The sequence below is a fragment of the Hordeum vulgare genome, chromosome 7H, assembly GCF_904849725.1.
Source record: "Hordeum vulgare subsp. vulgare chromosome 7H, MorexV3_pseudomolecules_assembly, whole genome shotgun sequence".
In the NCBI taxonomy this organism is placed as follows: Eukaryota; Viridiplantae; Streptophyta; class Magnoliopsida; order Poales; family Poaceae; genus Hordeum; species Hordeum vulgare.
The window spans coordinates 621835411-621851077 of record NC_058524.1 but is presented as its reverse complement, the minus strand read 5'-3'; the positions used below and the strand labels follow the sequence as shown (position 1 = coordinate 621851077).

Here is a 15667-nt window from a genome sequence, read left to right as displayed (position 1 = left end):
GAAGCATCGTGCGGTGCTAGTTGAAAGAGGAGAGGTAATTATGATGGCGTTGATGATTATTTTTCTATATTCCATGATTTTTATATTATGACAATTGAGTCAACGAAAAAATTATGCGTTTGTTTGTTTAGGTTCCTCCACTACTTCGTTTGAGGGAGCACAACCCGAATGAAACTCTTTTATATGACCCTCATTACGAGCCTTATTTTAGAAGAATGGATCTTCTTCAATTTGTGCTCAACTTTAAAGGCACACCATCATGGTTGAACGCCATGGCCCTAACCGCACTTACGGACCGTTGGAGGCCGGAGACGCACTCTTTTCACCTTCCTTTTGGTGAGATGAGCATAACCTTGGAGGATATTGCTATGATCACCGGGCTTCCTATCGAGGGCAGGGCTCTCACAGGGAAGGTTAGGTCAGATGGGTGGCGACAATGGGTTGCAGCATTGGTTGGTGTTGAACCCAAGCCATGGACTGATGAAACTAGGAAGGATCCTAGGCCATCCGGTGTGTTGTTCTCTTGGATACAGAGACATTTTCGCAGGTGCCCAAAGGATGCTAGTCCGGTTGTTGTGGAGAGGTTCGCGAGAGCTTATCTCTGGAATCTTTTGACCCAAGTGGTGTTTCCGGATGGCACTGGGGACACATCCTCATGGATGTTCTTGGATCCTCTTCGTGACTGGGATGTTAAGTGGAGTTGGGGTTCGGCGGCACTAGCTGTTGGGTAACGTAGCATAAATTCAAAAAATTTCCTACGCATGTTCAGATCTTCCTATGGAGAGACCAGCAACGAGAGAGGGGTAAGAGCATCTTCGTACCTTTGAAGATCGCTAAGCGGAAGCGTTGCTAGAACGCGGTTGATGGAGTCGTACTCGCAGCGATTCCGATCTAGTGCCGAACAACGGCACCTCCGCGTTCAACACACGTGCAGCCCGGTGACGTCTCCCGCACCTTGATCCAGCAAGGAGGAGGGAGAGGTTGGGGAAGAAGACCAGCAACACGACGGCGTGGTGTTGGTGGAGAGACGAGGTCTCCCGGCAGGGCTTCGCCAAGCGCCGGCAGAGAGGAGGAGGGAGAGGAGCAGGGCTGCGCCGAGAGAGAGAGATTCAACCGTGTCTCAAACAGCCCCGAACCTCATCTATATATAGGGGGAGAGGGAGGGGGTGCAGCCCTTAGGGTTTCCACCCCTAAGGGGTGCGGCAGCCCTTAGATGGGAGAGGGGTGGCGGCCAGGGCAAGGGGGAGGGGTGGCGCACCCCTCTGGTGGGCCTAAGGCCCACCTAAGTTAGGGTTCCCCCCTTCTTTTTCTTTCCCCTGCGCCATGGGCTGATTGGGGAGGCACACCAGCCCAACTAGGGGCTGGTTCCCACCCCCACTTAGCCCATCTTACCTCTTGGGGTCGCAGCCCCCTTTCGGTGGTCCCCCGGGACCACCTCCGGTGGTCCCGGTGGTCCCGGTACGTTACCGGTGATGCCCGAAACACTTCCGGTGTCCGAAACCATCCGTCCTATATATCAATCTTTACCTCCGGACCATTCCGGAGCTCCTCGTGACGTCCGGGATCTCATCCGGGACTCCGAACAACTTTCGGTAATCTCGTATAACAATTCCCTATAACCCTAGCGTCATCGAACCTTAAGTGTGTAGACCCTACGGGTTCGGGAGACAGGCAGACATGACCGAGACACCTCTCTGGCCAATAACCATCAGCGGGGTCTGGATACCCATGGTGGCTCCCACTAGTTCCACGATGATCTCATCGGATGAACCACGATGTCAAGGATTCAATCAAACCCGTATACGATTCCCTTTGTCTGTCGGTATAGAACTTGCCCGAGATTCGATCGTCGGTATACCTATACCTTGCTCAATCTCGTTATCGGTAAGTCTCTTTACTCGTTCCGTAGCACGTCATCGTGTGACTAACTCCTTAGTCACATTGAGCTCATGATGATGTTCTACCGAGTGGGCCCAGAGATACCTCTCCGTCACACGGAGTGACAAATCCCGATCTCGATTCGTGCCAACCCAACAGACACTTTCGGAGGTACCCGTAGTGCACCTTTATAGTCACCCAGTTACGTTGTGACGTTTGATACACCCAAAGCACTCCTACGGTATCCGGGAGTTGCACAATCTCACGGTCGAAGGAAAAGATACTTGACATTAGAAAAGCATTAGCATACGAACAATACGATCTAGTGCTAGGCTTAGGATTGGGTCTTGTCCACCACACCATTCTCCCAATGATGTGACCCCGTTATCAATGACATACAATGTCCATGATCAGGAAACCATGATCATCTATTGACTAACGAGCTAGCTAACTAGAGGCTTGCTAGAGACACATTGTGATCTATTCATTCACACATGTATTACTGTTTCCTGTTAATACAATTATAGCATGAACGATAGATGATTATCATGAACAAGGAAATATGATAATAACCATTTTATTATTGCCTCTAGGGCATATTTCCAACAGTCTCCCACTTGCACTAGAGTCAATAATCTAGTTACATTGTGATGTATCGAACACCCATAGCATCATGGTGTTGATCATGTTTTGCTCGTGGAAGAGGTTTAGTCAACGGGTCTGCAATATTCAGATCCGTGTGTACTTTACAAATATCTATCACTCCAGTTTGGACATGGTCCTGGATGGAGTTGTAGCGGCGCTTGATGTGCTTCGTCTTCCGGTGAAACCTGGGCTCCTTGGCTATGGCAATGGCTCCAGTGTTGTCACAGAAGAGTGTCATAGGACCCGACGCGCTTGGAACCACTCCAAGGTCGGTGATGAGCTCCTTCATCCAAATTCCTTCATGAGCCGCTTCTGAAGCAGCTATGTACTCCGCTTCACATGTAGATGCTGCCACGACTTCTTGCTTGCTGCTGCACCAGCTCACTGCCCCACCATTCAACACATATACGTATCCGGTTTGTGACTTAGAGTCATCCGGATCTGTGTCGAAGCTAGCGTCGACGTAACCCTTTACGACGAGCTCTTCGTCACCTCCATAAACGAGAAACATTTCCTTAGTCCTTTTCAGGTACTTAAGGATATTCTTGACCGCTGTCCAGTGTTCTGCACCGGGATTACTTTGGTACCTCCCTACCAAGCTTATCGCAAGGTTTATATCAGGTCTGGTACACAGCATGGCATACATTAGAGAGCCCACGGCTGAAGCGTAGGGGACATAACTCATCTTCTCTCTATCTGCTGCCGTGGTCGGCGACTGAGTCTTACTCAATCTCATACCTTGCAAAACTGGCAAGAACCCTTTCTTTGAGTTTTCCATATTGAACTTTTTCAGTATCTTGTCAAGGTATGTACTTTGCGAAAGACCTATGAGGCGTCTCGATCTATCTCTATAGATCTTGATGCCTAATATGTATGCAGCTTCTCCAAGGTCCTTCATTGAAAAACTCTTGTTCAAAAAGGCCTTTATGCTCTCCAACATCTCTATATCATTCCCCATCAATAATATGTCATCCACATATAGTACGAGGAAAGCTACAGAGCTCCCACTCACTTTCTTGTACAGACAGGCTTCTCCGTAAACCTGTATGAACCCAAACGCCTTAATCACCTCATTAAAGCGAATGTTCCAACTCCGAGATGCTTGCACCAGCCCATAGATGGAGCGCTGGAGCTTGCATACTTTGTTAGCACCTTTAGGATCGACAAAAACTTCTGGTTGCATCATATACAACTCTTCCTTAAGATTCCCGTTAAGGAACGCTGTTTTGACGTCCATTTGCCAAATTTCATAATCATAAAAGGCGGCAATTGCTAACATGATTCGGACTGATTTCAGCTTCGCTACGGGAGAGAAAGTCTCTTCGTAGTCAACTCCTTGAATTTGTCGAAAAACCTTTGCGACAAGTCGAGCTTTGTAAACGGTTACATTACCGTTTGCATCAGTCTTCTTCTTGAAGATCCATTTATTTTCTATGGCTCGCCGTTCATCGGGCAAGTCCACCAAAGTCCATACTTTGTTCTCATACATGGATCCTATCTCGGATTTCATGGCCTCAAGCCATTTGTTGGAATCCGGGCCCGCCATCGCTTCTTCATAGTTCGAAGGTTCACCGTTGTCTAACAACATGATCTCCATCACAGGGTTGCCGTACCACTCTAGTGCGGAGCGTACCCTTGTGGACCTTCGTGGTTCAGTAGTAACTTGATCCGAAGCTTCATGATCATCATCATTTACTTCCTCTTCAGTCGGTGTAGGCACCACAGGAACAACTTCTTGCGCTGCGCTACTTTCCTGTTCGAGAGGGGTGTAATTACCTCATCAAGTTCTACCTTCCTCCCACTTACTTCTTTCGAGAGAAACTCTTTCTCTAGAAAGGATCCGTTCTTGGCAACAAAGGTTTTACCTTCGGATCTAAGATAGAAGGTATACCCAATAGTTTCCTTAGGGTATCCTATGAATACGCATTTCTCCGCTTTGGGTTCGAGCTTTTCTGGTTGAAGTTTCTTCACATAAGCATCGCAGCCCCAAACTTTAAGAAACGACAACTTAGGTTTCTTGCCAAACCACAGTTCATACGGTGTCGTCTCAACGGATTTAGACGGTGCCCTATTTAAAGTGAATGCTGCAGTTTCTAATGCGTATCCCCAAAATGATAGCGGTAAGTCGGTGAGAGACATCATAGATCGTACCATATCTAATAAAGTGCGATTACGACGCTCAGACACTCCGTTGCGCTGCGGTGTGCCAGGCGGTGTTAGTTGTGAAACGATTCCATACTTCCTTAGGTGTGTGCCAAACTCGTGACTCAAATATTCTCCTCCATGATCAGATCGTAGACATTTAATTTTTCTGTCACGTTGATTCTCAACCTCACTCTGAAATTCCTTGAACTTTTCAAACGTCTCAGATTTGTGCTTCATCAAGTAGATATACCCATACCTACTCAAATCATCGGTGAGAGTGAGAACATAACGATAACCACCGCGAGCTTCAACGTTCATTGGACCACACACATCAGTATGTATTATTTCCAATAAGTCGGTGGCTCTCTCCATTATTCCTGAGAATGGAGTCTTAGTCATCTTGCCCATGAGGCACGGTTCGCATGTGTCAAATGATTCAAAGTCAAGAGACTCTAGCAGTCCATCAGTATGGAGCTTCTTCATGCGCTTAACGCCGATATGACCAAGGCGGCGGTGCCACAAGTATGTGGGACTATCATTATCAACTTTGCATCTTTTGGTACTCACACTATGAATATGTGTAACATCACGATTGAGATTCATCAAGAATAAACCATTCACCAGCGGAGCATGACCATAAAACATATCACTCATATAAATAGAACAACCATTATTCTCTGACTTAAATGAGTAGCCGTCTCGCATTAAGCAAGACCCTGATACAATGTTCATGCTTAAAGCTGGTACTAAATAACAATTATTGAGGTTCAAAACTAATCCCGACGGTAGGTGTAGAGGTAGCGTGCCGACGGCGATCACATCGACTTTTGAACCATTCCCGACGCGCATCGTCACCTCGTCCTTGGCCAGTCTCCGCTTATTCCGCAGTTCCTGCTTTGAGTTGCAAATGTGAGCAACAGCACCGGTATCAAATACCCAGGAGCTACTACGAGCGCTGGTAAGGTACACATCAATAACATGTATATCACATATACCTTTAACGTTGCCGGCCTTCTTGTCCGCTAAGTATTTGGGGCAGTTCCGCTTCCAGTGACCTTTTCCCTTGCAGTAGAAGCACTCAGTCTCTGGCTTGGGTCCGTTCTTTTTCTTCTTCCCGGCATCTGGCTTACCGGGCGTGGCAACAGCTTTGCCGTCTTTCTTGAAGTTCTTCTTACCCTTGCCTTTCTTGAAACTAGTGGTCTTGTTGACCATCAACACTTGATGCTCCTTCTTTATTTCTACTTCTGCAGACTTGAGCATCGAGTACAACTCGGGAATGGTTTTCTCCATCCCTTGCATGTTGTAGTTAAGCACAAAGCCTTTGTAGCTTGGTGGGAGAGACTGGAGGATTCTGTCAATGATAGCATCATCCGGAAGTTCGACTCCAAGTGAAGTCAGACGACCGTGTAACCCAGACATTTTGAGTATGTGCTCACTGACAGAACTGTTCTCCTCCATCTTACAGCTGAAGAACTTGTCGGAGACTTCATATCTCTCGACACGGGCATGAGCTTGAAAAACTAGCTTCAGCTCTTGGAACATCTCATATGCCCCGTGTTGCTCAAAACGTCTTTGGAGCCCCGTTTCTAAACTGTATAACATGCCACACCTGACCAGAGAGTAGTCATCACTCCGCGCTTGCCAGACGTTTAGAATGTCCTGGGCTGCTGCGGGAGCGGGAGGGTCACCTAGCGGCGCATTAAGGACATAAGCCTTTTTACTTGCTTCAAGGATGAGCTTCATGTTGCGAACCCAGTCCGCATAGTTGCTACCATCATCTTTCAGCTTGTTTTTCTCTAGGAATGCGTTGAAGTTGAGGTTGACGTTGGACATCTACAATATTTATAAAGACAACTTTTAGACTAAGTTCATGACAATTAAGTTCATTTAATCAAATTAAGTATGAACTCCCACTTAAATCGACATCCCTCTAGTCATCTAAGTGATACATGATCCATGTTGACTAACCCGTGTCCGATCATCACGTGAGACGGACTAGTCACCATGGTGAGCAACTTCATGTTGATCGTATTCAACCATACGACTCATGTTCGACCTTTCGCTCTCTTGTATTCGAGGTCATGTCTGTACATGCTAAGCTCGTCGAGTCAACCTAAGTGTTTTGCGTGTGTAAATCTGGCTTACACCCGTTGTATGCGAACGTTAGAATCTATCACACCCGATCATCACGTGGTGCTTCGAGACAACGAACCTTCGCAACGGTGCACACTTAGGGGAATACGTTCTCGAAATTTTAAGAGGGGTCATCTTATTATGCTACCGTCGTTCTAAGCAATAAGATGTAAAACATGATAAACATCACAATGCAATCATATAGTGACATGATATGGCCATTATCATCTTTGCTCATTCGATCTCCATCTTCAGGCATCGCATGATCATCATCGTCACCGGCGTGACACCATGATCTCCATCATCATGATCTCCATCATCGTGTCTCCGTGAAGTCGTCACGCCAACTACTACTATCACTACTACTATAGCTAACCGTTAGCAATGAAGTAAAAGTAGTAAGCACATGGCGTTGCATCTCATACAATAAATTAAGACAACTCCTATGGCTCCTGCCGGTTGTCATACTCATCGACATGCAAGTCGTGAAACCTATTACAATAACATGATCATCTCATACATCATACATGCAACATCACAACTTTGGCCATATCACATCACATGTCAAACCCTGCAAAAACAAGTTAGACGTCCTCTAATTGTTGTTGCAAGTTTTACGTGGCTGATTTGGGTTTCTAGCAAGAACGCCTTCTTACCTACGTGACAGCCACAACGATGATATGCCAAAGCTATTTACCCTTCATAAGGACCCTTTTCATCAAATCCAATCCGACTAGAGTAGGAGAGACAAACACCCGCTAGCCACCTTTATGCACGATGTGCATGTTTGTCGGTGGAACCAGTCTCACGTAAGCGTACGTGTAAGTTCGGTCCGGGCCGCTTCATCCCACAATACCGCCGGAAAAGAATAAGACTAGTAACGGCAAGCAAATTGACAAACCATCGCTCACAACTTTTGTGTTCTACTCGTGCATGGAATCTACGCATAGAAAACCTGGCTCTGATACCACTGTTGGGTAACGTAGCATAAATTCAAAAAAATTCCTACGCATGTTCAGATCTTCCTATGGAGAGACCAGCAACGAGAGAGGGGTAAGAGCATCTTCGTACCTTTGAAGATCGCTAAGCGGAAGCGTTGCTAGAACGTGGTTGATGGAGTCGTACTCGCAGCGATTCCGATCTAGTGCCGAACAACGGCACCTCCGCGTTCAACACACGTGCAGCCCGGTGACGTCTCCCGCACCTTGATCCAGCAAAGAGGAGGGAGAGGTTGGGGAAGAAGACCAGCAACACGACGGCGTGGTGTTGGTGGAGAGACGAGGTCTCCCGGCAGGGCTTCGCCAAGCGCCGGCAGAGAGGAGGAGGGACAGGAGCAGGGCTGCGTCGAGAGAGAGAGATTCAACCGTGTCTCAAACAGCCCCGAACCTCATCTATATATAGGGGGAGAGGGAGGGGGCGCAGCCCTTAGGGTTTCCACCCCTAAGGGGTGCGGCAGCCCTTAGATGGGAGAGGGGTGGCGGCCAGGGCAAGGGGGAGGGGTGGCGCACCCCTCTGGTGGGCCTAAGGCCCACCTAAGTTAGGGTTCCCCCCTTCTTTTTCTTTCCCCTGCGCCATGGGCTGATTGGGGAGGCACACCAGCCCAACTAGGGGCTGGTTCCCACCCCCACTTAGCCCATCTTACCTCTTGGGGTCGCAGCCCCCTTTCGGTGGTCCCCCGGGACCACCTCCGGTGGTCCCGGTGGTCCCGGTACGTTACCGGTGATGCCCGAAACACTTCCGGTGTCCGAAACCATCCGTCCTATATATCAATCTTTACCTCCGGACCATTCCGGAGCTCCTCGTGACGTCCGGGATCTCATCCGGGACTCCGAACAACTTTCGGTAATCTCGTATAACAATTCCCTATAACCCTAGCGTCATCGAACCTTAAGTGTGTAGACCCTACGGGTTCGGGAGACAGGCAGACATGACCGAGACACCTCTCTGGCCAATAACCATCAGCGGGGTCTGGATACCCATGGTGGCTCCCACTAGTTCCACGATGATCTCATCGGATGAACCACGATGTCAAGGATTCAATCAATCCCGTATACGATTCCCTTTGTCTGTCGGTATAGAACTTGCCCGAGATTCGATCGTCGGTATACCTATACCTTGCTCAATCTCGTTATCGGTAAGTCTCTTTACTCGTTCCGTAGCACGTCATCGTGTGACTAACTCCTTAGTCACATTGAGCTCATGATGATGTTCTACCGAGTGGGCCCAGAGATACCTCTCCGTCACACGGAGTGACAAATCCCGATCTCGATTCGTGCCAACCCAACAGACACTTTCGGAGGTACCCGTAGTGCACCTTTATAGTCACCCAGTTACGTTGTGACGTTTGATACACCCAAAGCACTCCTACGGTATCCGGGAGTTGCACAATCTCACGGTCGAAGGAAAAGATACTTGACATTAGAAAAGCATTAGCATACGAACAATACGATCTAGTGCTAGGCTTAGGATTGGGTCTTGTCCACCACACCATTCTCCCAATGATGTGACCCCGTTATCAATGACATACAATGTCCATGATCAGGAAACCATGATCATCTATTGACTAACGAGCTAGCTAACTAGAGGCTTGCTAGAGACACATTGTGATCTATTCATTCACACATGTATTACTGTTTCCTGTTAATACAATTATAGCATGAACGATAGATGATTATCATGAACAAGGAAATATGATAATAACCATTTTATTATTGCCTCTAGGGCATATTTCCAACACTAGCCTTCTTGTACCGTCAGGTATGGCTTAATATCATGCATTTTATTTTTATTCAATGGGATATGATGCATTTTCATTATATTAAATGGGTATATGTTGCATTTTCATTTTATTAAATCTGTAGTTGGATGGAGCATGTATGAGAAGTAAGCCGACGTCCAGTCTTGGAGGTCTCGTCTGGGCCCTACAGGTTTGTATGTGGGAGCGTATCCCTGTTGGCCGGAACTTCAGCCTTTCTCCGAAAAAACCCTAGAAGTACCCGCTTGACGGGGATGAGGAGCGATACCCCACTATCGCACACACATGGGCTAATGTCCAATGGACGAGTATCGCGGCTATGGGGCGGTATAAGGCATACATAAGCGAGCTTGACATGCTAACTTACGAACAGGTAAATGCTTTATCAAATTTGCTGATTTTTTTCGTGGATGGTCGAGTGACTTGTTGTTATGTAGGTCAATTGGAGGTCGTACATGGTACTTAGGCAGTTCCCTCTGAGTATGCGGTGGAGTGGCATCTTCCTTATCGTGTTTCAAAGCAGTTCGCGGTACAACAACGCACCCCGCCGGATTACGTCGAGACAAGTGTGAAGCTACATAAGTGAGTATTTTGTATCACGTGTTTCTCCTGTTCATCAATGTCTAACACGAAAAAATGAAACTGATGTAGTATTCTAATGCTTTGTAGGACAAACCGGCAAAGCAATAAGACCGTCATCAATTATCAATTGGGAGGAGCACCACATGAGTTGGGTGGACATGTGGAATGCTCAGAGACAACATCGAGTTGAAAATGATCAAACACCCGACACTGACGAGGCGGCATACTTAAGTCATTTGGAGTGGATGCGTACAGAGTACAGTGTTATCCATAAGGCTTCCTGGACTCGTTCCGATTGCTTGGACTTACTGCCCAGTGAGGCTGCTGATGCTGCATTCAATAATTCAATTGGGGAGACAGTTGGAGCGCATCTTGACTATGGTCCTCTCCATGGCCGAGTGGTACGTCCCTCCTTTAAAATATGAACAAGTATCATTTATTCGTGGGTGGTATGTCACATGTGTTTTATCCAGGGCACGGAGCTATGGAGATGTATCAACGGTAGTAACGTGGTCCTTGGTCGTGCCCCATGTCCATAAACGGACGGGCTTGTTAGAACTACTCTGCAGGTTTGATGTCTTGTTAACCTTTGTTTTGTCTTACCTTTGTTAGCATATTAACATGTCATTATCTTTTCCTTGCGCAGAAGGTCGTCAATCGTTGCCGCACACTAGCGGCTTTACTTTCTTGCCACGGTGTTTTGTCCACCGATGTGAGGGCACGTGCGCAGTACACGATGGATGTGCAGTCTTCCGCTCGTCCGTCTGCCAGCCGTCCACGGTCCTCTTCCGCTCGTCCGTCTTCGAGTCGAGCACATGCTTCTTCTAGCCGAGCACATGTTGAGGAGATTGAAGAAGAAGAGGAGTCAGACAACGAGGCCGCGGATCCGGACTTCATTGAGTTTGGGGCTTCGCAGATGGAAGATGCTCCGCAGCCAAGTCAACCCACTCAGGCGATGGAAGAAACACGTCGAGCTAGCTCAAGGAACATCCGACGTCCTGGCTGGCAGAATACTCCAGAGGGCTACGTCACTAAGGGCAAGATGGTTGCGAAGAGAGGGAGGAAATGAAGTATGAACTAGTGTCATGTCATGCTAGTATGAACTTGTCTTATGGAGTTTTATGTAGTTTCAAGTTTGAAGTATGAACTTGGGTTATGGAGTTTTACGTAGTTTCAAGTATGAACTTGTCTTATGGAGTTTTATGTAGTTTCAAGTTTGAAGTATGAATTTGGCTTAAATACTTTGAAGTATGAATTGTGAACTAGTGAATTTGTCTTATGGAGTTTTATGATGTTTCAAGTTTTATGAACTAGTGAACTTGTCATGTCATGCTACTTATACTTTTGATATGCGGATGGTTGAATGCTATGGTATGGGAAGTGCTAGTTTGAATCAAAATCTGTACTGGAACAAACTAGCAAGTTGGAACATGTACTAACTTCATATTGTGTGTAAGTTGGAAAAGTGTTGACAGTTTCTGGTTTAAAGAAACGCCGAGGCCTCTGGCGTTTCTGAGGTGGGCTGCAACGCCAAGACGGCTGGCGTTTCTGCGGTGGGCTGCAACGCCACGGTGGACTGGCGTTATGGTGGTGCCAGAAAACGCCTCGGTAGACTGACGTTTCATAGTGGGGCAGAAACGCCACGGCTTATGGCGTTTCAAAAAGGGTTAGATCGTCAAATCTTTTCAAATTGGGTTCATTTTATGCACAACTTCAAACAATAGATCAAAACAGTGAAAAAATCCCTATTTTTCAATATGAAAAACAAGACTAACGGTGGAGGAACCACAATGGTATTTTATTAAGAGAGTGCTGACGCTTGAACTTGGGCTGCCTAGCACACCAGCTCATGTGAGCTCCCCAAGACTGAGAACAATAAAAATGAAGATCACATAGTATCGTGGTACTACGATACCATCGGACGATCTGATACAACTGACAAGAAATTGATACAACGTAAAACCTTAGGCTCTGGTGAATATCTTGCGCAGACGCTCTCCTGAATAGGCGAACGACGTCTCAGTCTCCTCCAGGCAGCGGTTCTTCTCTTCCCGGGTCCAGCTCTGAGCATAGATGCGATCGGGGTAAGACACTGAGAGACACACGGGCAGAAAAATATGGAACACGAAATCAACGCTTTTGGACTTACAGAAGCAACTTGGTTAAGTTTTTCACGGACATTCTGCAGCAACTCGGACAGGGTACCTTCCCACTTGTAGAATTCCAGCTCTTTCTTGTTCAGAATCTTGTCAGCAATCTGAAAAGAATAGAGGGCATGATTACTAGGTTAAACGATATTTATCAACGGAGGAACAAGAACCTCTCGCAACACACTGACAGATTACAGTCAGCGATGATGCCCTGAATTGTTTTGGATAAGCAAAGATAAGGATTCATGCTCGACAACGAAATGGCCAGCAATAGAACGAATGTAGAAGTATTTGCATATAGCAGAAGAAGGATATATGAAACATATCTGTATATAAAGTGACCCTCAACGGAGTGCATACAATAATAGCATATTACTACCTTCTTTTGGAATTTCAATCAGAAGAACCGGTGCCAACAACACATTGTTAACAACAATATGTGAAGCCATTCAAATACACACACTATTTGACCTCACATGAAAGTTTTGGTATAAGGTTGTGTGCTGAAAAGTGGTACCTTCTTGCCGATCATTCGACCTCCAGCAGATTGCCCAAAGTACATATTATAGTAGTGACAGAAAAATGCATGCTGGTCCTTCTCAGACAACTTTTCCAGATATGAAGCATATCTAGTGTCATCAGCAGATGGTTCTGGAATTGTGTGACCCGTTTCACTTAACCATTTCAGATCTTTCTTCAGTGCCTCCGATCTCTCTAACCCAGTATTCCGAAACTCCCCATCTGATAGCGATAGATAACTGAAATGTCAATGAGCAGCATCTAGCCAACAATGATTAAAGAATTGTGCCAGCTCCTTCTTAGGGAACTGTAATTTACGGCAGAAAAAGGTTACAGTACAGTACAGAATCTGCTGATATTTCAGTAATTACGGCATTTATTGTTCTAAGCAGAATAAACAAAGTACATTCATTGAGCTAACATTCCAGTTCCAACCTAGTGACCATACAATGTTACTGTTAATAATATTACTATGCAGCTAAAGGTCCCTTTGTTTCTTCAAAGTAAACAACCATGGATTAATTTCACAAGTTCAACTAAAACAGATAAGTATAACATCTATTCGTCAAACCAGATTAATATAGACAATCTAGATATGGCCAGCTATTCTTTTCGTTCCAAAAAACAGAATAATTAACCAGAACAAAGTTTATCACACCAAGCCAGCCAAACCAGTCCATAACCAACAACCAGTGGAAACATTATAACAAGTTAACAACATCAACGTAAAACTGAAGTGTACTATGACGGACAAAACAGAATATGTTTTCGCAAAACTTCAAGAAAGGACAGGGGGTTTGCAGTGACTCACACCATGGGACGGCGGCGCGGTCGACGATATTCTCGAGCGTCTGGAAGATAAGCTTGCTATCGACGAGGAAGCGCAGGTAGGCCTCAAGGTTAGGCTCCAGCTCGCTGAGCGACGGTCCTCGTTGCTCCTTCTCCCCTTCGCTGGACTGGTCCTTGGTGTGCATCCGCATCGCCACAGCCCGCATCTCCTCCACGAAGGTCTTCTCCGCCGCTTCCTCCCCTCTCGCCGCCGCCCCCACCGCGACAATCCTCCTCCGCCGGGAATGAATAGCCAGAGAAATCCCCGGCACGCTGCGCGCCCCGAACGACACGGACATGCCGCTGCTGTTCATCCCGGCGGCGGTGACGAAGATAGGTACGAGCGGGGAGGAGCCGAGGGTTGCTGCTGCTGTGAGCGCCATGGAGATGGAGTCGACGATGGCGAAATGGAAGTGCTTGGGGTGGTGGCGATCGAGATACTGTCGCGGGTGCCACGGGAGGAGCTGCTTCTCTTATAGCGCGCGCTTGGAGGAGCACGATAGATTCTGTTACCCACTTGGGCTGCCCCCCTTTGGCCCATTTGCATCCCCACTTGTGTGCTGCATACTTTCTCCATTCCAAAATAAGTGTCTTAACTTTGTACTAGCTCTAGTACAAAATTATACTCTCTCCGTTTCTAAATATAAGTCTTTTAAGAGATTTCATTAAGGAACTACATACAGAGCAAAATGAGTGAATCTACACTCGAAAGTATGTCTATATACATCCGTATGTAGTCCTCTAATGAAATCTCTAAAAAGACTAATATTATGGAACGGATGGAGTACTAAGCTTGAGACAGTTATTTTAAGACGGATGGAGTATTCTTTAATCTATACCTATCAATAAAAGAAATAGGTATTCTTAATCCGTCATGCATGTTTTACAGATAAAACCTTCTATTTTTTCACAATTAACCCGCAGCCCAATAAGAAGCTAAAAAGGAAAGGTTTTCAAAATTATGGACCAAGCGACGTAAGCGAACTTGTGGCCCAGTTACCTCTCTGCTGCGCTTTCTGGGCCTGCCTTAGGCTTCTTTCAAAGTAGAAAAAATATTGCAACCAAGTTGGAATCGAATTCACGATCAGTGTAGTGTTTTTCAAATTCAACAACCAACTGAGCTAACTAATGTCTATGTTTTACTATTTGGATTTGTACTTTATTAAATAGCCCCACATCGCTTTTTGTTATTGAGTCTCACTAATTTATATACGTCAGTTGTCAGCCTGAACTAACAATAATTAGCTCTAAAGGTGTGGATATACAAGCCCTACACAGGTGATAATTAGAGAGAAATAACCTATAAAGGAGGAGATGCATTTTGTGCTTCACTCTAATTAAATGGGACTTGTATGGTTGGTCAAACCGGATAAAAAAAAGAGTATGCACGATTGTATTGTGTGTGCTGATTGGCCGGCTTGTTAATTATAAGTGGGCAGCACGGATGGCCCCAACATAGCTCCGCCACTGATACTGACGGTTTACAATCCATGTGATTTATTCCAAGGATGCTATAGTGATGTGTATTCCTTCGATACAATTAAAGAATCCTCTAATGTTTATGATTTCACACATGTTTTCTTTGAACAAACGTATCATATTATTGCTCATGTGACAGAATGATGGGTTTTCAAATAATTTGTAATATTGTCTTGTGTGTGTGAAGGAGGTGGAGAGGAAGGATTGTTTTCTCCGTTGCAACGCACGTGGATTTGTGCTAATAATAAATAAAGTTCTAAAGATCTATATCTCTGTACCTACTAATAAAAGAAATAGATATTCTTAGTCCGTCATGCATGTTTTACAGAAAAAACCTTCTGTTTTATCACAATTAACCCGCAGCCCAATAAGAAGCTAAAAAGGAAACGTTTTCAAAATTATGGGCCAAGCGACGTAAGCGAACCTGTGGCCCAGTTACCTCTCTGCTGCGCTTTCTGGGCCTGCCTTAGGCTTCTTTCAAAGTAGAAAAAATATTGCAACCAAGTTGGAATCGAACTCACGATCAGTGTAGTGTTTTGCAAATTCAACAACC

At 45.9% G+C, this 15667-nt stretch overlaps 1 protein-coding gene across 1 annotated transcript; it reads right to left on the bottom strand.

Moving 5' to 3' along the window:
- Nucleotides 1-11916: 11916 nt before the first annotated feature.
- Nucleotides 11917-14066, bottom strand: LOC123411438 (heme oxygenase 1, chloroplastic-like). The gene is made up of 4 exons (XM_045104379.1): nucleotides 13619-14066; nucleotides 12806-13029; nucleotides 12288-12395; nucleotides 11917-12201 (listed from the first exon to the last, which is right to left on the bottom strand). Exons 1-4 carry the CDS (start codon nucleotides 14016-14018, stop codon nucleotides 12103-12105), a joined length of 831 nt encoding a protein of 276 aa, XP_044960314.1. The 5' UTR covers nucleotides 14019-14066; the 3' UTR covers nucleotides 11917-12102.
- Between the last annotated feature and the right edge of the window lie 1601 nt (nucleotides 14067-15667).

Excerpts from the sequence above, each read along its gene's own strand:
- LOC123411438 (XM_045104379.1), bottom strand. The coding sequence starts at position 14,018 with ATGGCGCTCACAGCAGCAGCAACCCTCGGCTCCTCCCCGCTCGTACCT. Across the intron at positions 13,030-13,618 it reads CCGCGCCGCCGTCCCATGGT|ATGGGGAGTTTCGGAATACT; the intron begins GTGAGTCACTGC and ends TATCGCTATCAG. Across the intron at positions 12,202-12,287 it reads AACTTAACCAAGTTGCTTCT|AGCTGGACCCGGGAAGAGAA; the intron begins GTAAGTCCAAAA and ends ATCTATGCTCAG.